The 14,734-nt window shown below is 38.1% G+C and overlaps 1 protein-coding gene across 1 annotated transcript in view; it reads right to left on the reverse strand.

The window, feature by feature from the left end:
• PEX5L (peroxisomal biogenesis factor 5 like) overlaps nt 1–7,371 on the reverse strand; it is a 63,200-nt gene extending 55,829 nt beyond the window's left edge. The window contains exon 1 of the mRNA XM_072410148.1: nt 7,303–7,371. Coding sequence (XP_072266249.1) covers nt 7,303–7,371 — 69 coding nt within the window. The remainder of the gene's footprint in view (nt 1–7,302) is intronic.
• Nucleotides 7,372–14,734: the final 7,363 nt, after the last annotated feature.

Consider the following 14,734-nt stretch of genomic DNA (forward strand, 5'->3'; position numbering starts at 1 on the left):
AAATGTATTACAATTTGTTAGAACACATAGTTACCTCTGTATGTTAAAAATACCTTGCTATATTGGAACATATAACCTCACTAAATCAGAATGTGACCAATAATCTGAACTGATCAAATGACTGGGGAGGCTTCTAGGAACATAAAAGTGTGGTCACCAGTTTTATGAAGGGAGGAGATGTAGTCAATCATCCCAGGTATAGGGGCTTATGGATGCTGAGAAATTAAGGCAGGGTTTTGTGGAGTGTAGGCGTTCTGAAATTGAAGAAGAAATAATTTTTTTTCTGTCTAGAAGTCAGTTTCAGTCTAGTTGTGAAGGTGGAAGTGTTTAGAAGCATTATTAGGCATAAGGTGGAAGCATTATTAGGCATTAGTAAGAAATGGCACTAATGGCACCATATTGGTGGGCAGGGTTTGGTAAAAAGCACAATAAAAAGGTTTGAGGTATGATAGCCATATGGGGCATGAAAAACCAAAAGAGTAATAACATCGACCAATTTTATGAAATAGTACCAAGAAATTACATACCAACACCAGACTAACTTATCTGCAAAAAATGTTTACCAAAAATGTCCCCCCATATATCTTAACAGCACAGTCCAACGTAATGATATCACTTCACTTAAAACAAATTTAAAATGTTCACAAACACATGTGCTATAGAAAACACTTTTGCTTACTTATCCTGTATACCAGAAACTGATAAACCTTACCTTTCCGTGTATGTATCAGACACCTAGTCCCTAGGTATACAGTTCACCATTCATGCCTCACATTCTCTAACAAAGCTGGAAAAGCAAAACTTAAGGTGCAAGCAGTCAGCCATTAAAACTTTATAATCCTTTTTTTAAAACTTTATAAGAGTGCAATAAATCAGATTGCTCCCTAATTCAGTGCTCTTCAGTAGAATAGCAGACTGAGTCATGTTATAGTTGTTGTGATTGCCTGTGAATTACTTAGAATACCAGGTAAAACAGTTCACCCTATGTGAGTGGAATAAGTAGTGCCCTAATCACCTAAGAACTAATGATGTCTGATTCGTACGCAAAAATTAACAACGCAGTGTTTTCATAGCACATTTGTGTGAACTTGCAATCACTTGTTCTGAGCAAACTATTGATATAATGATATGGACCTCAAAGCTTCACAGTGCTGTTCCACTCTGTGATGGAGGAGGACAGGGTTAGCAGGGTAGTAAGTAATTGTGAAGGCACATTACCCATTGACAGCCAATCTTTTTAACGCTGGCTAATGCTGGAACTATCTAATGCCTCATTTTAAGCAATATGTGTTAACCTAGGTTATCCTTCAATAGGAGTTGTGTTATAAAATGCTGTAGTTCACATCATAACTTCATACCTCTATATGCATTACATTTATGAAAATCTACTTGATTCAAGTATGCATATTTTGGTCAGTTTGTCTTGTAAGGGACACCATGTTGTTTGATGTAAATGCACATTTTATTAACTATATTATATTGTATAATTACATAAAATTAAAAAAAACTAATACAAGTAGATTGTAGTGAAGAATGCATGTAAACTGTGTATAAAAATGCATAAAGAATCTTATGTGCACAAAATTTTTTATTTCTTGTTCGGGTCATGCTCCTTGGACATATTGTATCTCTCTATGCTTTGTCATTTATTTATTCTTCACTCTTTTTTTAATAAAAATTATTCTTAAAAAAATACTTAAAAGTAATATGAAATGCTTTTTTTGCTGCTTCCTTTTATATTTTTTTCAATGCCCAGAAAAACTACTTGTGTGTGATTGAAGCCGAAGATAAACATTGAGGTTTTCTTAAGCTTGAAGCAAGGATCAAATACCTATTATTAGCTTTTGTACTTTGCATTAGCTTTCATAATGTGGATTCCTAATTTTTCCATTGAGAGCTTACCTAATGTGGCATTACAGAAGACCCGAAAAGGAAAAGCCTATTATGTTTTAAACCCAGCTGTGTATAAATAGGTTTTTGAGAAAAATCATATTATGTTACTCTATTGTTATCACCTTTGTGAAAAAAGTATGCTGAATTTTAGTCACAAGACTATTTTTTCCAACCTACATTATTCTAATTTTTAAAATGCAGGATACTGTGTAACTGGATATACTGCTGCATATTTTTTTAAATTTGCTTTAGAGAATGGCTGAATTCTAGAACACATAGCATATGACTTTGGTCGGAACTTTAGATTGTGATCTTCTTTGAAAGACAGTTATAGTGGCATGACTATGGACTTTTTTAAAGTGCTTTGTAATGTCGGCTCTATATAAATACTAGATAACAATATGCTATTTGTTGTAATGGGGTGTAATAATGTTGTACAAATGCACTATACTTTTTAATTGATCTGTTACATCAATGTAAAGGGATAAAAATGTTCTACTATGTATCCATAGTTCACACAAGATATTCCCCTCTGACTTTTTCTTTGATATATAAAATTAAATACACTTTGGCAAATTAGGTTCAAATATAACACATAACCAATTCAACATATCACTGTCATTTTGGCAACTGCATTACATAGTCAACAACATGGATTTCAAATCACATACATTAGATATTATTATTTACTTTACTATACATTACCAATTCTATTTTGTTGGTTAAACTAAAAATATCTGCATAGTTAGTGGATTTGTGTTGCTTGGTAAGTACATTTGTTTACAAATGACCAGTACAGAATTCGGGATGTTGTAGGTATCCACTAGAGGTCAGCTCAGTTATTTTAATGTAGTTAACATTGAAGACAACCTAAAACTTTTTTTGGGAAAAGGAAGGTGGCATCTGATCCCTAGGTATTTATAACTCTCCATAACTCTTGCAGTAACCACCTTCCTCCCACCAGAGCTGAATTTCCTGGTTTCCATCTGAAGTGGTCCCCTTTCATTTATTTCATTTTATAGAAATGCTTTGAGAAATATGGAACATCAGCTCTCAGTGGAACCCAGAATGTCATGGAACCAACATGGGTCAGGGCTTACTGCTGGTGTCATGGTTTCTGAAAATTATAAAAATCTTTGCTCACTCTATATAAAACTAAAAGAGAAAGCATGAATACCATTCTCTTTTAAGTTATTTCTTGATTCTTTTTTTATTACTGCAAAATGAATATGTTTTATTAACAAAGAAAAGCTTTGTTTAAATTTTTCCTATGGTTCTTTTCTATGATGAGGAGCACTTTATTAAACCTGCACATGACATACCAATATAGTGATTCATGCTTGTGCTTAATTGTGTATAGATACAATTCAATGTGTCCTGTGGAGAATTCAGGCATATGACATCTGCAAATGTGCATTGTAAGCGTAAAACATGCTATCAGTATAGGTAATCTCCATTGCAGTGAATGATATCATGCTATACTATCCATAATGTAACAGTAAGTTAAAGCAGCATTCTATTAGAAAAAACAAGCCATATTAGTTGTATGCTTAACATTTTCTTAATGTAATATTATTGTGATACAATGTTAGATTTAAATGGCTGTACAGATATAGGTCACATGTGAACAACGAACATCCAAAGACTAATTCATTCAGATCACACATATGTGTGGTGGCAATTTACTAAATTACTGACCTAACTCTTGCTTCAACCATGTACAAATGTTTCTTTTAAAATTAATAATATTTAAATGCATTTAACAGGGGTGATACCTGCTTAACTTTGCTTCTGAACATGCTTCTACACAGAATCGAACTAAAATGAAACATTAACTCTAGCTGAAGTTATGGCTTATTAGCCTCTAAATGTATGTTAATTTAAAAAATACAAATAGATTTCTAAATGCTATGTGCTGATAACACAACAACTCACAGTAAATAATTAAAAGCCAAATATATCCTAAACTATAAGTGAAAAAGTAGAATGTACTGGGATATCTGAATAGACAAAAAAAACAGTTTCTAAAATAATGGATTGGAGCATTGTTTTCTGATATATCTAGAGCTTGGAAAGTACTTACATTATAGACATTTTGAGGCTTTTATGGCTCAGACAACAGGCCTAATGCTTGACCTCTAAGTGCTTTGCAATAGACATTATGCTTTTTAAGTTTAGTACACATAATCTCAAAGTTAGCTGAAGTGAACTAATCCTGATTTGAAAAAAAAAAAATAGACTGTCTTTTAAAAACAAGTAGTGCTTATATATGAGCTCCTCGAGATTTATTAAAATATGTGACCTACGTACTATTTCGTCTCTGTTCTGGTGGGTCTTTATTAAATCAGCTCTGGATGTAGAAGAATCAGCATTGATATTTACAATTTGTTGCTTTAAATGCTGCTTTAATTTCTACTGCACATTAACAAACAAATTTTATTTACAGCAGGATCAGTTTATGAACTCCTCAAACATTACCCATAGTGTAAAATCAGAAACCTTTTTTAATTTTCTCAATAACCCTAGTGGCAGAAACAAGCAGCAGCTCTATTTTTCATGTGCTTTTATTGTATTTATTACAGAGAATCCTTTGTAAATAAAAAAGTGTACCAGTTGCCTGCTCACAGTTAGACTACATTACAAGCTAACTCATTTTTAAATAATGCAAGCTGGAACAGTATCCTTATGTACGTATTCAATAATGTAGGTTGTTCAATAATCAAAGTCAATTAATACTCTGCAAGGGATACTTCACTTATCTTAGTAAATGAGGTGAGAGTTCAATTTGCAAAGAATACCCAAACTCATACAAGGAAATATTAAAAAAAAAACAAAAACAAAATTTTTTTTTCTTTGCACGTTTAGATGGTTAAAGTCAGAGGAGATTTATCTCCTTTATTAAGCTAAGTGAAATATCCCTCCTCTATCCCTGTCACTCTTTTTCTCTTTCACTCTACTCTTCTTCCCTCTCTTCGCACTCCCTTCCATGCTCTCTCTTTTACTTCTTCATCTTTCTCTGGGTCTTCTCTCACTTTCCCTCCCACTCTCCCTTTCTGCCTCTCTTTCTCTACTCTCCCTCTTTCACTTTCTCTCTCTTCTCTTTACCCTCTCGCTCTCCCTCTTCTCTTTTCCTTCTCTATATCCCTCTCTCCTCTCCATCCCTCTTTCTGCTCTCCACCCATTCTCTTTCCCCTCTCCTTACCTCCCCCACTCTTTCCTTCCTTTCTCTTCCCTCTCTTCCCTCTCCGGTTTCCCTCCGACTCACTCTGCCATCTTCTTCTCTCTCCCCTTGCATGTCTCTTTTTCTCACCCTTCACACTCTCTATCCACTCTTTTTCTATTTCTCTTTCTCCCCTACTCTCTCCTCTCTTTCCCCTATATTTCTCCATCCCTCCTCCTCTGCCCTTTACTTTCTTTTCCCTTTACCCTCCTCTCCTTTTTTTTCTCTCAAGTCTGCCTCTCTCTATCTCTTTTTCTTTCTGTCCGTCTTTATTTCTCTCTGTCTTTGTCTCTCTCTCTCCTCTCTTACACTCCCTTCTCCCCTTTCCCTCATTTCACTCTCTTTTGTTGTTGTGGAACAGTCTTTTTGATGTATTTTGTGTGTGTCAGCATCAGAAGCTGCTATTGAGTGAGGGGTGGGAAGAGGGCAGGACAAGTTAACCTGGGGAGCAAAAAGTATAAATCTGCCCCTGCTCCTATTACACAGCTCAACAAAAAATATTTTTTTCACTTGCCAAGGATTCCTAAATATATTAGTGTATTTCAGGTCTGCTGAATCCAGAAATGGAATGAATTGGCTCTAGGTCTTGTGATACAGGAATCAGAATAGAAGATTTTACCAACAAGAAATGTTAACACAGCATATTATTATCAATCTTTATTTACACCGATGTTTTGCATTTTATATAATTAATGTAGCATTATTTCCATGAAACTTTCATTCGCCTTCCTTTTATTCATGGTTTCTTTTTTTTTTTTTTTTACAGAAATATGGGTTCTTCAAGAAGTTGTTTAAATGACCCTAATGTATTTTGCTACATTTGTGGTGAATATTCTCAGCTATGTAAGGTTTTAAAAAAAAAAAAAAAAAGGGTGCAGCACCGCGCCCTAATTCCTAATTGCCTAGGTGATCGAGAATGAATGGAAGCAAAAAGCCTCCCAGGATACCTACAACACGCATCTCAGGAGGCTCTTGAGTACTCCTTCTGCACATGCCTGAGCATCTCAGGCATGCGCAGAAGGAGCCCTTTCTTCAAAAGGGAAATTTTTTTTCCCATCTACATCACCCGATCTCACACCTGGTTCAAATGACGTAGGAACAAGAACCCAGAAAAAGAGGAGAATATGGTGGCACCCGGAGCGCTGGCCCAAAGACAGATGCCGGGACAACGCGGGACCCAATGTAAGAGACTTCCAGACTGATCGACAGCCCTGCTGGATTGAAAGTAAGTGTATTTTTTTTGTTTTGGGGGACTTTTGAGTTTAGTTCCTCTTTATAGAAGAATATGAAAATATCAATATGGTCTTACAAAAGCTTTGCTATCATAAACACCAATGGTCCATATGTGTTGATTTAAAAATGGTGAACTTCCTACTTGGAAAGCAAAGTGGATACACAAAAAAACATGTTTCATCTGCTTGTGGGATAGTCGAGAAAAGCAGGATCACTGGAAAAAAGTTACACAGCCTGCAAGGGAAAACATGAAAAAAGGTGCAGCGAACATCATTAACGAGCCAATGGTTGACAAAGATTCTTCCCTGGATGGAGTACTGAAAAATTAAAAGCAGGAATCCTTGATGAACCCAGATTCTGAAACTGATAAATGATTCAAATTTCACAAGTTACATGACTGATACTGATGCTTCTGCCTGGCACAGCTCATGGTTGTCAAGAACTTTTTAGTTAAGCACAAAATTATAAAGAACTGGTACAAAACTTAAACTCCTAAACTTTAAAAATTTGGGTGCTTCTATGAGCATAAAGTTATACTATCTCCATAGCCATTTGCAAAAATTTTGAGAAAACCTTGGCGATTTCAGTGAGGAACAATGGGAGAGGTTCCATCAAGATAAAGGTGATGGAAGAAAGGTATCCGGGCAGATGATATAGACACATGATGGCAGACTTATGCTGGAGCCTTCAACATGATTGTCCTGATCATCAGCATAAAAGGAAAATATATAAACTGAGTTTTTCTTTGACTTCTTTGTGATTAGTTCTGTAAATATATTGAATATAGAATTATTGCCATTGAATTTAATTTTGTATATGTAGGCATATCTAGTTTAACCCCATGAGCGAAAACCACGAGTGTGACTCGGGGTAGAAAAAAGAAGCTGGAAGCGGTAAACCCGAGTCACACTCGGGGTAGCTAAACCTATGGAAAATGATAGTAAATCAAGTCTTACCTGATCCGCCAGCAGGATGCCATCGTCCTTCGCATCTTCTTTCTTCCTCTGGCCAGTGCTCTGGCGCATTTGATGAGTCACCGAGGATTTCCAGATGACGTTCGTGTGTGCGGACGTTCCGTTCGGGGCGGGGTGGGAAAATCAAATCTATTTGTATTGCATTCAATACAAAATAAGTGTAATAAATGCAATACAGTGGATTTATGTGTAAAAGCGGTATATTGTCTTTCATGAAAATTTATTCTACAGTATAATATAATAGTATGAGTACAATATTGATTTTTTTTTTAAATAAAAAATTAATAATTATTTTTAATGTATTTAATTTATTATTTTGACATTATTTTGTGTTTCAAACTTTATTATACTCATACTAATATATTCTACTGACAAATTTTTATGAAAAACAATGTACTGCTTTTAGACATGTAAAACTGGACAGAAATGAACTGCCCAGGAGGTTAATTTTGCTTCATTTTCATGTTTCATTAGTTTTCTATTAGGTTATTATTGAGGTCATTATTTAAAAATCTAGAGCCAATCTCACATAACCAATACCATATTTGGATTCTGTGCATCAAACATAACCTAAAGGAACTTTAATCTGTTTGGCAAGAATATGTTTGTTGACCAGTGGTATAGCCCTTTGGAAAAATTTGTGGGTGTCATGCTATTATGCCAAGTCTCCTACAAAAATGGTGATCAGGAAAGCCAGATTAAAGTGAAAACTAACTATTTACTCATCTGTTCTGGATCAGATGCTCAAAAGATACCATTGATTTAAACTTACAGCCTGGCACTAGTATTTTCAGAAAGAGAGCTCAGTAATGGTACACTCCATTCAACCTTAGCTTGGGTTACCTTTAATTAACCTCTTAACCTACACATATGTATGTAGGAAATAGTACCATACCTGTGCAGAAAATAAGCTATTTGAAGTTCATATAGCTTGATGTTCCAGCTACTGTACAAAGGTACATGCTATTTTAAAATGGATCTAAATTCAAGACTTTTCAGTTTTATCAGAGTAGGTAATGTTTAAACGCAAAACCATAAATAATGTATGAAGTAAGAACAAACTTCTAGCATTTGCCCAATATACTAAACAATTAGAGACAACATCCCAGGTCCCATAATAGCGCCAACTAGGGAGGCGAGGGCAGTATAGCTCGTGCGCCCCCCAGTGGGCCCTAAACATAAACAACCATAGGTTCTAGAAGGCATTCAAGAATAGCAATCTAACTAACAGCAGAATCTGCAACAATAGACACTAGAGAAATAATGCTCAACATAACTACCAGTATGGAAGAGTCCCACCGTGGAGGAAAAACGTCTTGCACAGAATCGGGTGTAGTCCGATTATGCTAGGCAGCATAGGCAAGGCTCCAATCAGAAGCAGATTGTTCTCTCGGATAGGCACGGTGTGAGGTAATACAAGGTGAGGTCAGAAGAGTTCCGGTGGCGTTCAGTAGCCCAAGAAACACAGAAAAAATTAGGATTGTAGACAGAAATTCCAGAAATGATGTTAAAAGCAACCTGAGATCCAAAAAAAAAAAAAAAAGAAATCGTATCCAAGTACAATGGTGGAAGTGTCCTGAGATCAAATAAAAATTGTTGGAGCCGTCGATTCAACTGGCTAGGTTGCGGAAGGAGGAGGGGAAGAAAAGGGACACGTGGATGTGCTTGGAGAACTAGCAGGCGGAGGCCGTGAAGAAGCTTGCGATGGAGCTGGTTTGCTGTTGAGGAGTGAAGTAGCTGTAGGCCATTCAGGTAAAATGATATCAGGAAGATGCAGATCCCGTACAATGTGAGGTAAATCCGATGGCTCACAAAGAACAAAGGTTCTACCTCCCGATCTGATAATATGATGGAAGGGAAATCCCCATCTATATGGGATGTTCCGTTCTCGAAGAACTGTTAAAAGCGGTTTTAGAGCCCGGCGAAGATCCAAAGTATGTTTAGAAAGGTGAGGCAGCAATTGTATCTGTGCCCCAGCATATTCAAGGTTTGGAGATTCTCTGGCTTTTTTCATTATATCTTCCTTGATTCTGAAAAAATGAATCCGACATATAACATCTCTAGGGCCTTGCGGATTTGTGTTGCGCGGGCCCAGGGTTCTATGTATCCGGTCTATCTCTTTATCAACATCCGATGGAACTGCAAGAAGCTTAGCAAAAATACAGTAGGCCGCGGTGGGCAATTCTGAGTTTGGTATGGTTTCAGGTAGGCCCCGTATGCGTATGTTATTCCGCCTGTTGCGGTTTTCAGAGTCATCATGTAGCAGATACAACATATTAATTTGCGCCTCGTGGCGTTCCAAAATAGCCGCATGGGATACAATTTGTGAAGAAAGATCAGCACATTGGCTTTGTAAAGCTGTGGTGACGCTGGTAACTTGTTGAACGGACTCGCGCAAGGCGTTAAACTCCGCCTTGCAGCTTGCTTCCAAACGCCCTATACTGTGTTCTAAATCGTGCCTGGTGGGTAAGGCACGTAAGTGGGCCTTCCAGTCCCACTCCCCTTCGGCATCTAAATTGGTAGGGCTATGGCTCATAGAAGCCTCTAAGGAGGGCACCATACAGGGGCTAAGAATAGGAAGTTAGATCGTACCTCTGGTGGTGGTGTGGTTGTAGAGGCATCCAGACTTTGTACATTGGGATCCTGCTGCGATCCGGCCCTTGATTGTATGCACCGCGCCGACGGCGCCTGCTCGTCCGATGCGGCTGGAAATCGAGGCCCGGCTTTTGGGCCGTGTCACCGTCCCCGCGGCCTCCCGCGGGGAAGAAGCCTGCAATGCCTCCAGAGGAGAGATCACCCCCTCCGGAGCGTCCCTTTTGTGCCCCCTTCACTTTGGGACCCATGGGGAATGAGAAAAAAGGCGCTTTAGCGCTAACACTGTGGGAAACCCACAGGCGGAATACGGAGCACAGGATACCAGCGTCCTACTCCGCCGCCATCAGGACACGCCCCCATGTCTGTAATTTTTGCTTTAGAAATGAAAAAAGATAAACAAATAGTGAACAAATAGCGTCTATTTAAAGCTCCATTTTTGATTGATTGATTGATCAGACCTTATTGGACTTTTTTCGGAATTAGCGAATTGCAAATTGTTTATGAAAGTACCATTCAGTGGATGTTCACCCAAACGTATAGCAAATGGTTGAACTATCCAAGAGAAAAACAATGAATTGTTATATGGTACTAATAGTTTGCAATATAATAGTGTAGGATTTAGGGTTCTGTGAATGCTAGGATATTCTTTTTTTAACAATCCTGCTATTCATTTTTATGGGATGAATTTAAATAAACATGACTACTCCTTTGCAGAAGCATTTGCCTACTGTCTAACAACTATTAATATTTATTGTATATCTAAAAATGAAAAACATTAAAATTGCTGAAGGACTTCATCCTCCTCATTTTCTATTCTAGGAACAAATAGAAAGCCTCATTTATTCCAGTGGCTCTAATGACCAAGGATTCTTTTTAGGATGACTTTTCATCATGCTAAAAAATAAAATGCCACTAAAATAGTATTGTAGGTTTTGAGGATACGCCAATTTCTTTGAAGCAGTCCAAAAATGTATAAATTGTAATAAAACAAAATGTAAAATAATTACGGTACACCTCCTCTCTAGGTAATCTCATATCCTCCTTTGGCTTACAGTACCATCTGTATGCTGTTGACAATCAAATCTATCTGTCCACCCCTGACCTGTCTCCCTCAGTCCTGGATAAGGTCTCATGCAGCCTGTCAGCCATCTCATCATGGATGTCTGACCGATTCCCGAAACTCAACCTGGACAAAACAGAACTCATCATCTTCCCCCTCTCTAATTCCAAATCTCCCCCTGACATATTCCTAACTGGTAACAACACTGTTATTCGTCCCTTCCCTCAGGCACATTGTCTTGGCATCACCTTTGACTCGGCCCTCTCATTTACCCAGCATATTCAGAACATTTCCAGGTCTTGTCACTGCACCCGCGCAACAACTGCAAAATCCGCCCCTACCTGTCCCCAGAGACCACCAAACTCCTTGTACATGCTCTCATCATCTCTTGTCTGGACTACTTTAACATCCTCATCTCTGGTATTCCACTAACCTGACTCTCTCCTCTACAATCTATTATGAACACTGAAGCCAGACTCATCCAAACTTCCCACCGCTCTTCTGTTGCATTTCTTTGTAGTTTATCTTCCATTGCACCTGAGAATCAAATTCAAGCTCCTGTGCTTTGCCTTCAAATCCCTCCACAGTTCTTGTCCCACTTACCTTTCTCACCTGGTAAAAAAGTACTCCCCCTGCCGCTCTCTCCGCTTCTCTGATGACCTACAACTGATTTCCGCACTCATAACCTCATCACACGCACAGCTCATGTCATGGGCTTGTGCACGTAGAAGTCTATTTATAAAACAGTGAATCTAAATTACCTGGTGGAGAATCAGTTACTGCCATTGAAACACATCTGGAAAATTGAAACCTGGAAGATTCCCCAACAGGGAATGTTTAGGTGAAAGTCAGATTCACCAGTCACAGCAGTGAATTTGGATATTTACAATAGGTGATGTTATCTTTAAAGCTCCTAGTAAATCCACTTGTATTGTTCATGATCAATGGTTATTGCATATGCTTACAAAATTGGTAAATTAGGTCCAAAAGCTTTATTAATGCACCAGTAGGTAAGATTTGTCAAAATAAAACTTCTAATTATAACCCAGCAAATAGATAAACAATTGGGTTGGAAATAATCTGTGTCTTTTAGGAAATGTTATAGTTAAGGAGAATCTCTTAAAATTCTGTAAATCACCAGCTCTACACTGGCAATATTTTCCTCTGAATGTGTATGTCATTGCAAGAATTGCTGAAGACAGCTAAACGGCGGATATTAGTTCATTAGATGACCCACCACAGCTACATCATGACATGTCACACAGTAAACAAGGGACTGGTTTAGGATTCGGAGAAAATGATAACAGGTTTGCCTGAGGCTTTAGTGGATGTTATCCCAAAATAGAAAGACGGAGTTTATTAGATCTCAAAACACACAAAGTGTAAACTATTTTATAAATACCTACTAGAGTGTCACAAAATAGTGCTGTAGCTTTTCATGTAAAGTTATATATAAAGTTATATATATATACTACTGTACATATACTAGTCAGTTCACTTCAGAAGTTTAAGTGTATCTAAACAAAAAATTATTAAAAACATTGGATAGAGTGGAGAAAGATTACAATACCTCACAGTAGCTGCAAGGCAGGATAGTGGACCCTCTGTGACACCAGCTTAGATACGTACTAGATACGTGCACAGGGCGCAGAGTCTAAGTAGCTGCCCGGTCTTCACCAGAGCCTCTAGAGGTGAGGGTGTTGCGCTGCGGGCAACTGCCAGGTTGCGGCCCCCGTGCACGGAGAGGCAGGTGACTGCTAACAAGCTGGAACAAAAACTTAGTGCCAGAGGACAATCCAAAATAGTCAAATGTGCCAACAGTCAGGGTGGGCAGCAAACAAGGGATGTCAGGAAACAGGCAAAAGGTCAGGACAGGCAGCGAACAGGAGTAGTAAGGAAACAAGGTCACCGAGGTCACTACACAAGGAATCTGGAACAGGAGAAACAAACAATAGGAACCTGGAAGCAGAGCCAAAGGAACTCCTTGTTAAGGCAAATTCCTGTTACCATTCACTTGCTTTTAGGGGCAGGGCCTGTGATGAATGGAGCCATGTGACCTGCTGCATCCTATCCTACCAACAGAGGTAGTCCAGGAGACTAGAGGTTGGTGGTGTTCACATCCTCACCAGCAGGGGGAGCACGTTGTTGAAACACTCTAGTCCTCTGTGGTAGTGAAGCAGCTGACTGGGAGTCACACAACCTGGACCAGGAAGTGTGCTGAGGAGATGATGCCATAGCAGAGCTGGTGCTGGCACCAGGGGAGTGAAAGGTGGGTGCCATTGAAGGAGGCACAGATCCTCTGGACCTGCAGGGATCTGTAACAAAAACGTTGTCTTGACAGCAAGGGAACAGATGAAATGCTGGAACCCCAATATCTTTATATTGTTGGTTATTTCCCTAGTTCAGATTCCTCCCACTTTCTGTCAGGTAAAAGTTTGTCCAAAAACAGGAAGTGAGGGGAAATGGTAGTTAAACCTGACAGGTGTTCTAACCTTATTTATTATAACAAAAACAAAAAAAGTGTTGCGTATAGATATGATTTAAACAACTATACATTTCAACTGAATACTGCTGAAGTTTCTGGTCTACATGTTCCTGTCAGTGACTGAAAATATTAAATAGTATGTAATATTCAAAGTATTAAAAAGTATGTAACTTGTAACTAAAGGAGCTCTGTAATGACAGCTTCCTTCTTCTATCATAGAAGGTCATAACCACAATAAAGATTTAAATTTTTTGCCACTTAAAAAAACAAAATTTTATTAGGACTAATGTGAATAATGTGATTTGCTAATGCATGGCAAACAATAGTTTTATTTCAATAGCACCCCACTTGGACCTTCTGCTTAAAGTAGCTTTACGCAAATTGCTCTAAATGGACGTTACGAGGAAAAATAAACCCATTCCGTAGTATGATGGAACATGAGGCTCCCCTACCTCCAGTGCTGCTACATAGCAATTCATTACTCAGGTACCTAGCCCTATCATATGGGAGCAGGGAAAGACTCCTCAGGCCATAATGCTAAAAGTTGTAGTTTAATCTTCTAATATTTTTACCTTCGTTGGTTCCTCCTTTTCACCATTCTGAACATGCTTATACAATTGCTAAATAAATCCTCATATAACATATCAGATTTCTGATCCAGAGATAACATCATTATGTCTATGTGATGCTGGCAGATAAGGCTGGGGGGAGGCTAGAAGGGTGCTGTATATGGCTTTCTGGAAAGAAGAAGCTGTGGCAATGCCCACATGTGATGTTGTGTCACCTTGAATAAAAGAACTGAAATCGAATGAATGTAAGGGTGAACCAAGGACAGTTTGGGTAAGGTAGGATAGATGGAGGCTAGAGGAAGATGAAAGACACCTTCTAATGAACTCACTGGATACACAAAACCAATATGAGTATTTTAAGTACAGAACATGAACCTGTGCATTTGTTCAAGACTGAAGACAGAAAAGTCTCTTCACACCCAACATCCAAACAGAAAAGCAGGTGAGTATAAGCAGCTGGTGTGGCTGTTCTTGCAGTACTTGGGCAAAGCTAAGGTTCAAACAAGAGGAACCTATACAAGGAGAAATACCAGGCTTTTCTAACAACAATAACAAAATAATAATTATTATTTAATAATTAAATAATTATAAAAAAAATAATAATAATGCTGTCATTCTGTCCTTAGCTTCATATTTGGTGAATAAAACATGTATTACTCTTTAAACCATGATATCCTGTACATTGCAATGTATTTTGTGTGGCTC

Source organism: Pyxicephalus adspersus, chromosome 4, assembly GCF_032062135.1.
Source record: "Pyxicephalus adspersus chromosome 4, UCB_Pads_2.0, whole genome shotgun sequence".
Classification (NCBI taxonomy): Eukaryota; Metazoa; Chordata; class Amphibia; order Anura; family Pyxicephalidae; genus Pyxicephalus; species Pyxicephalus adspersus.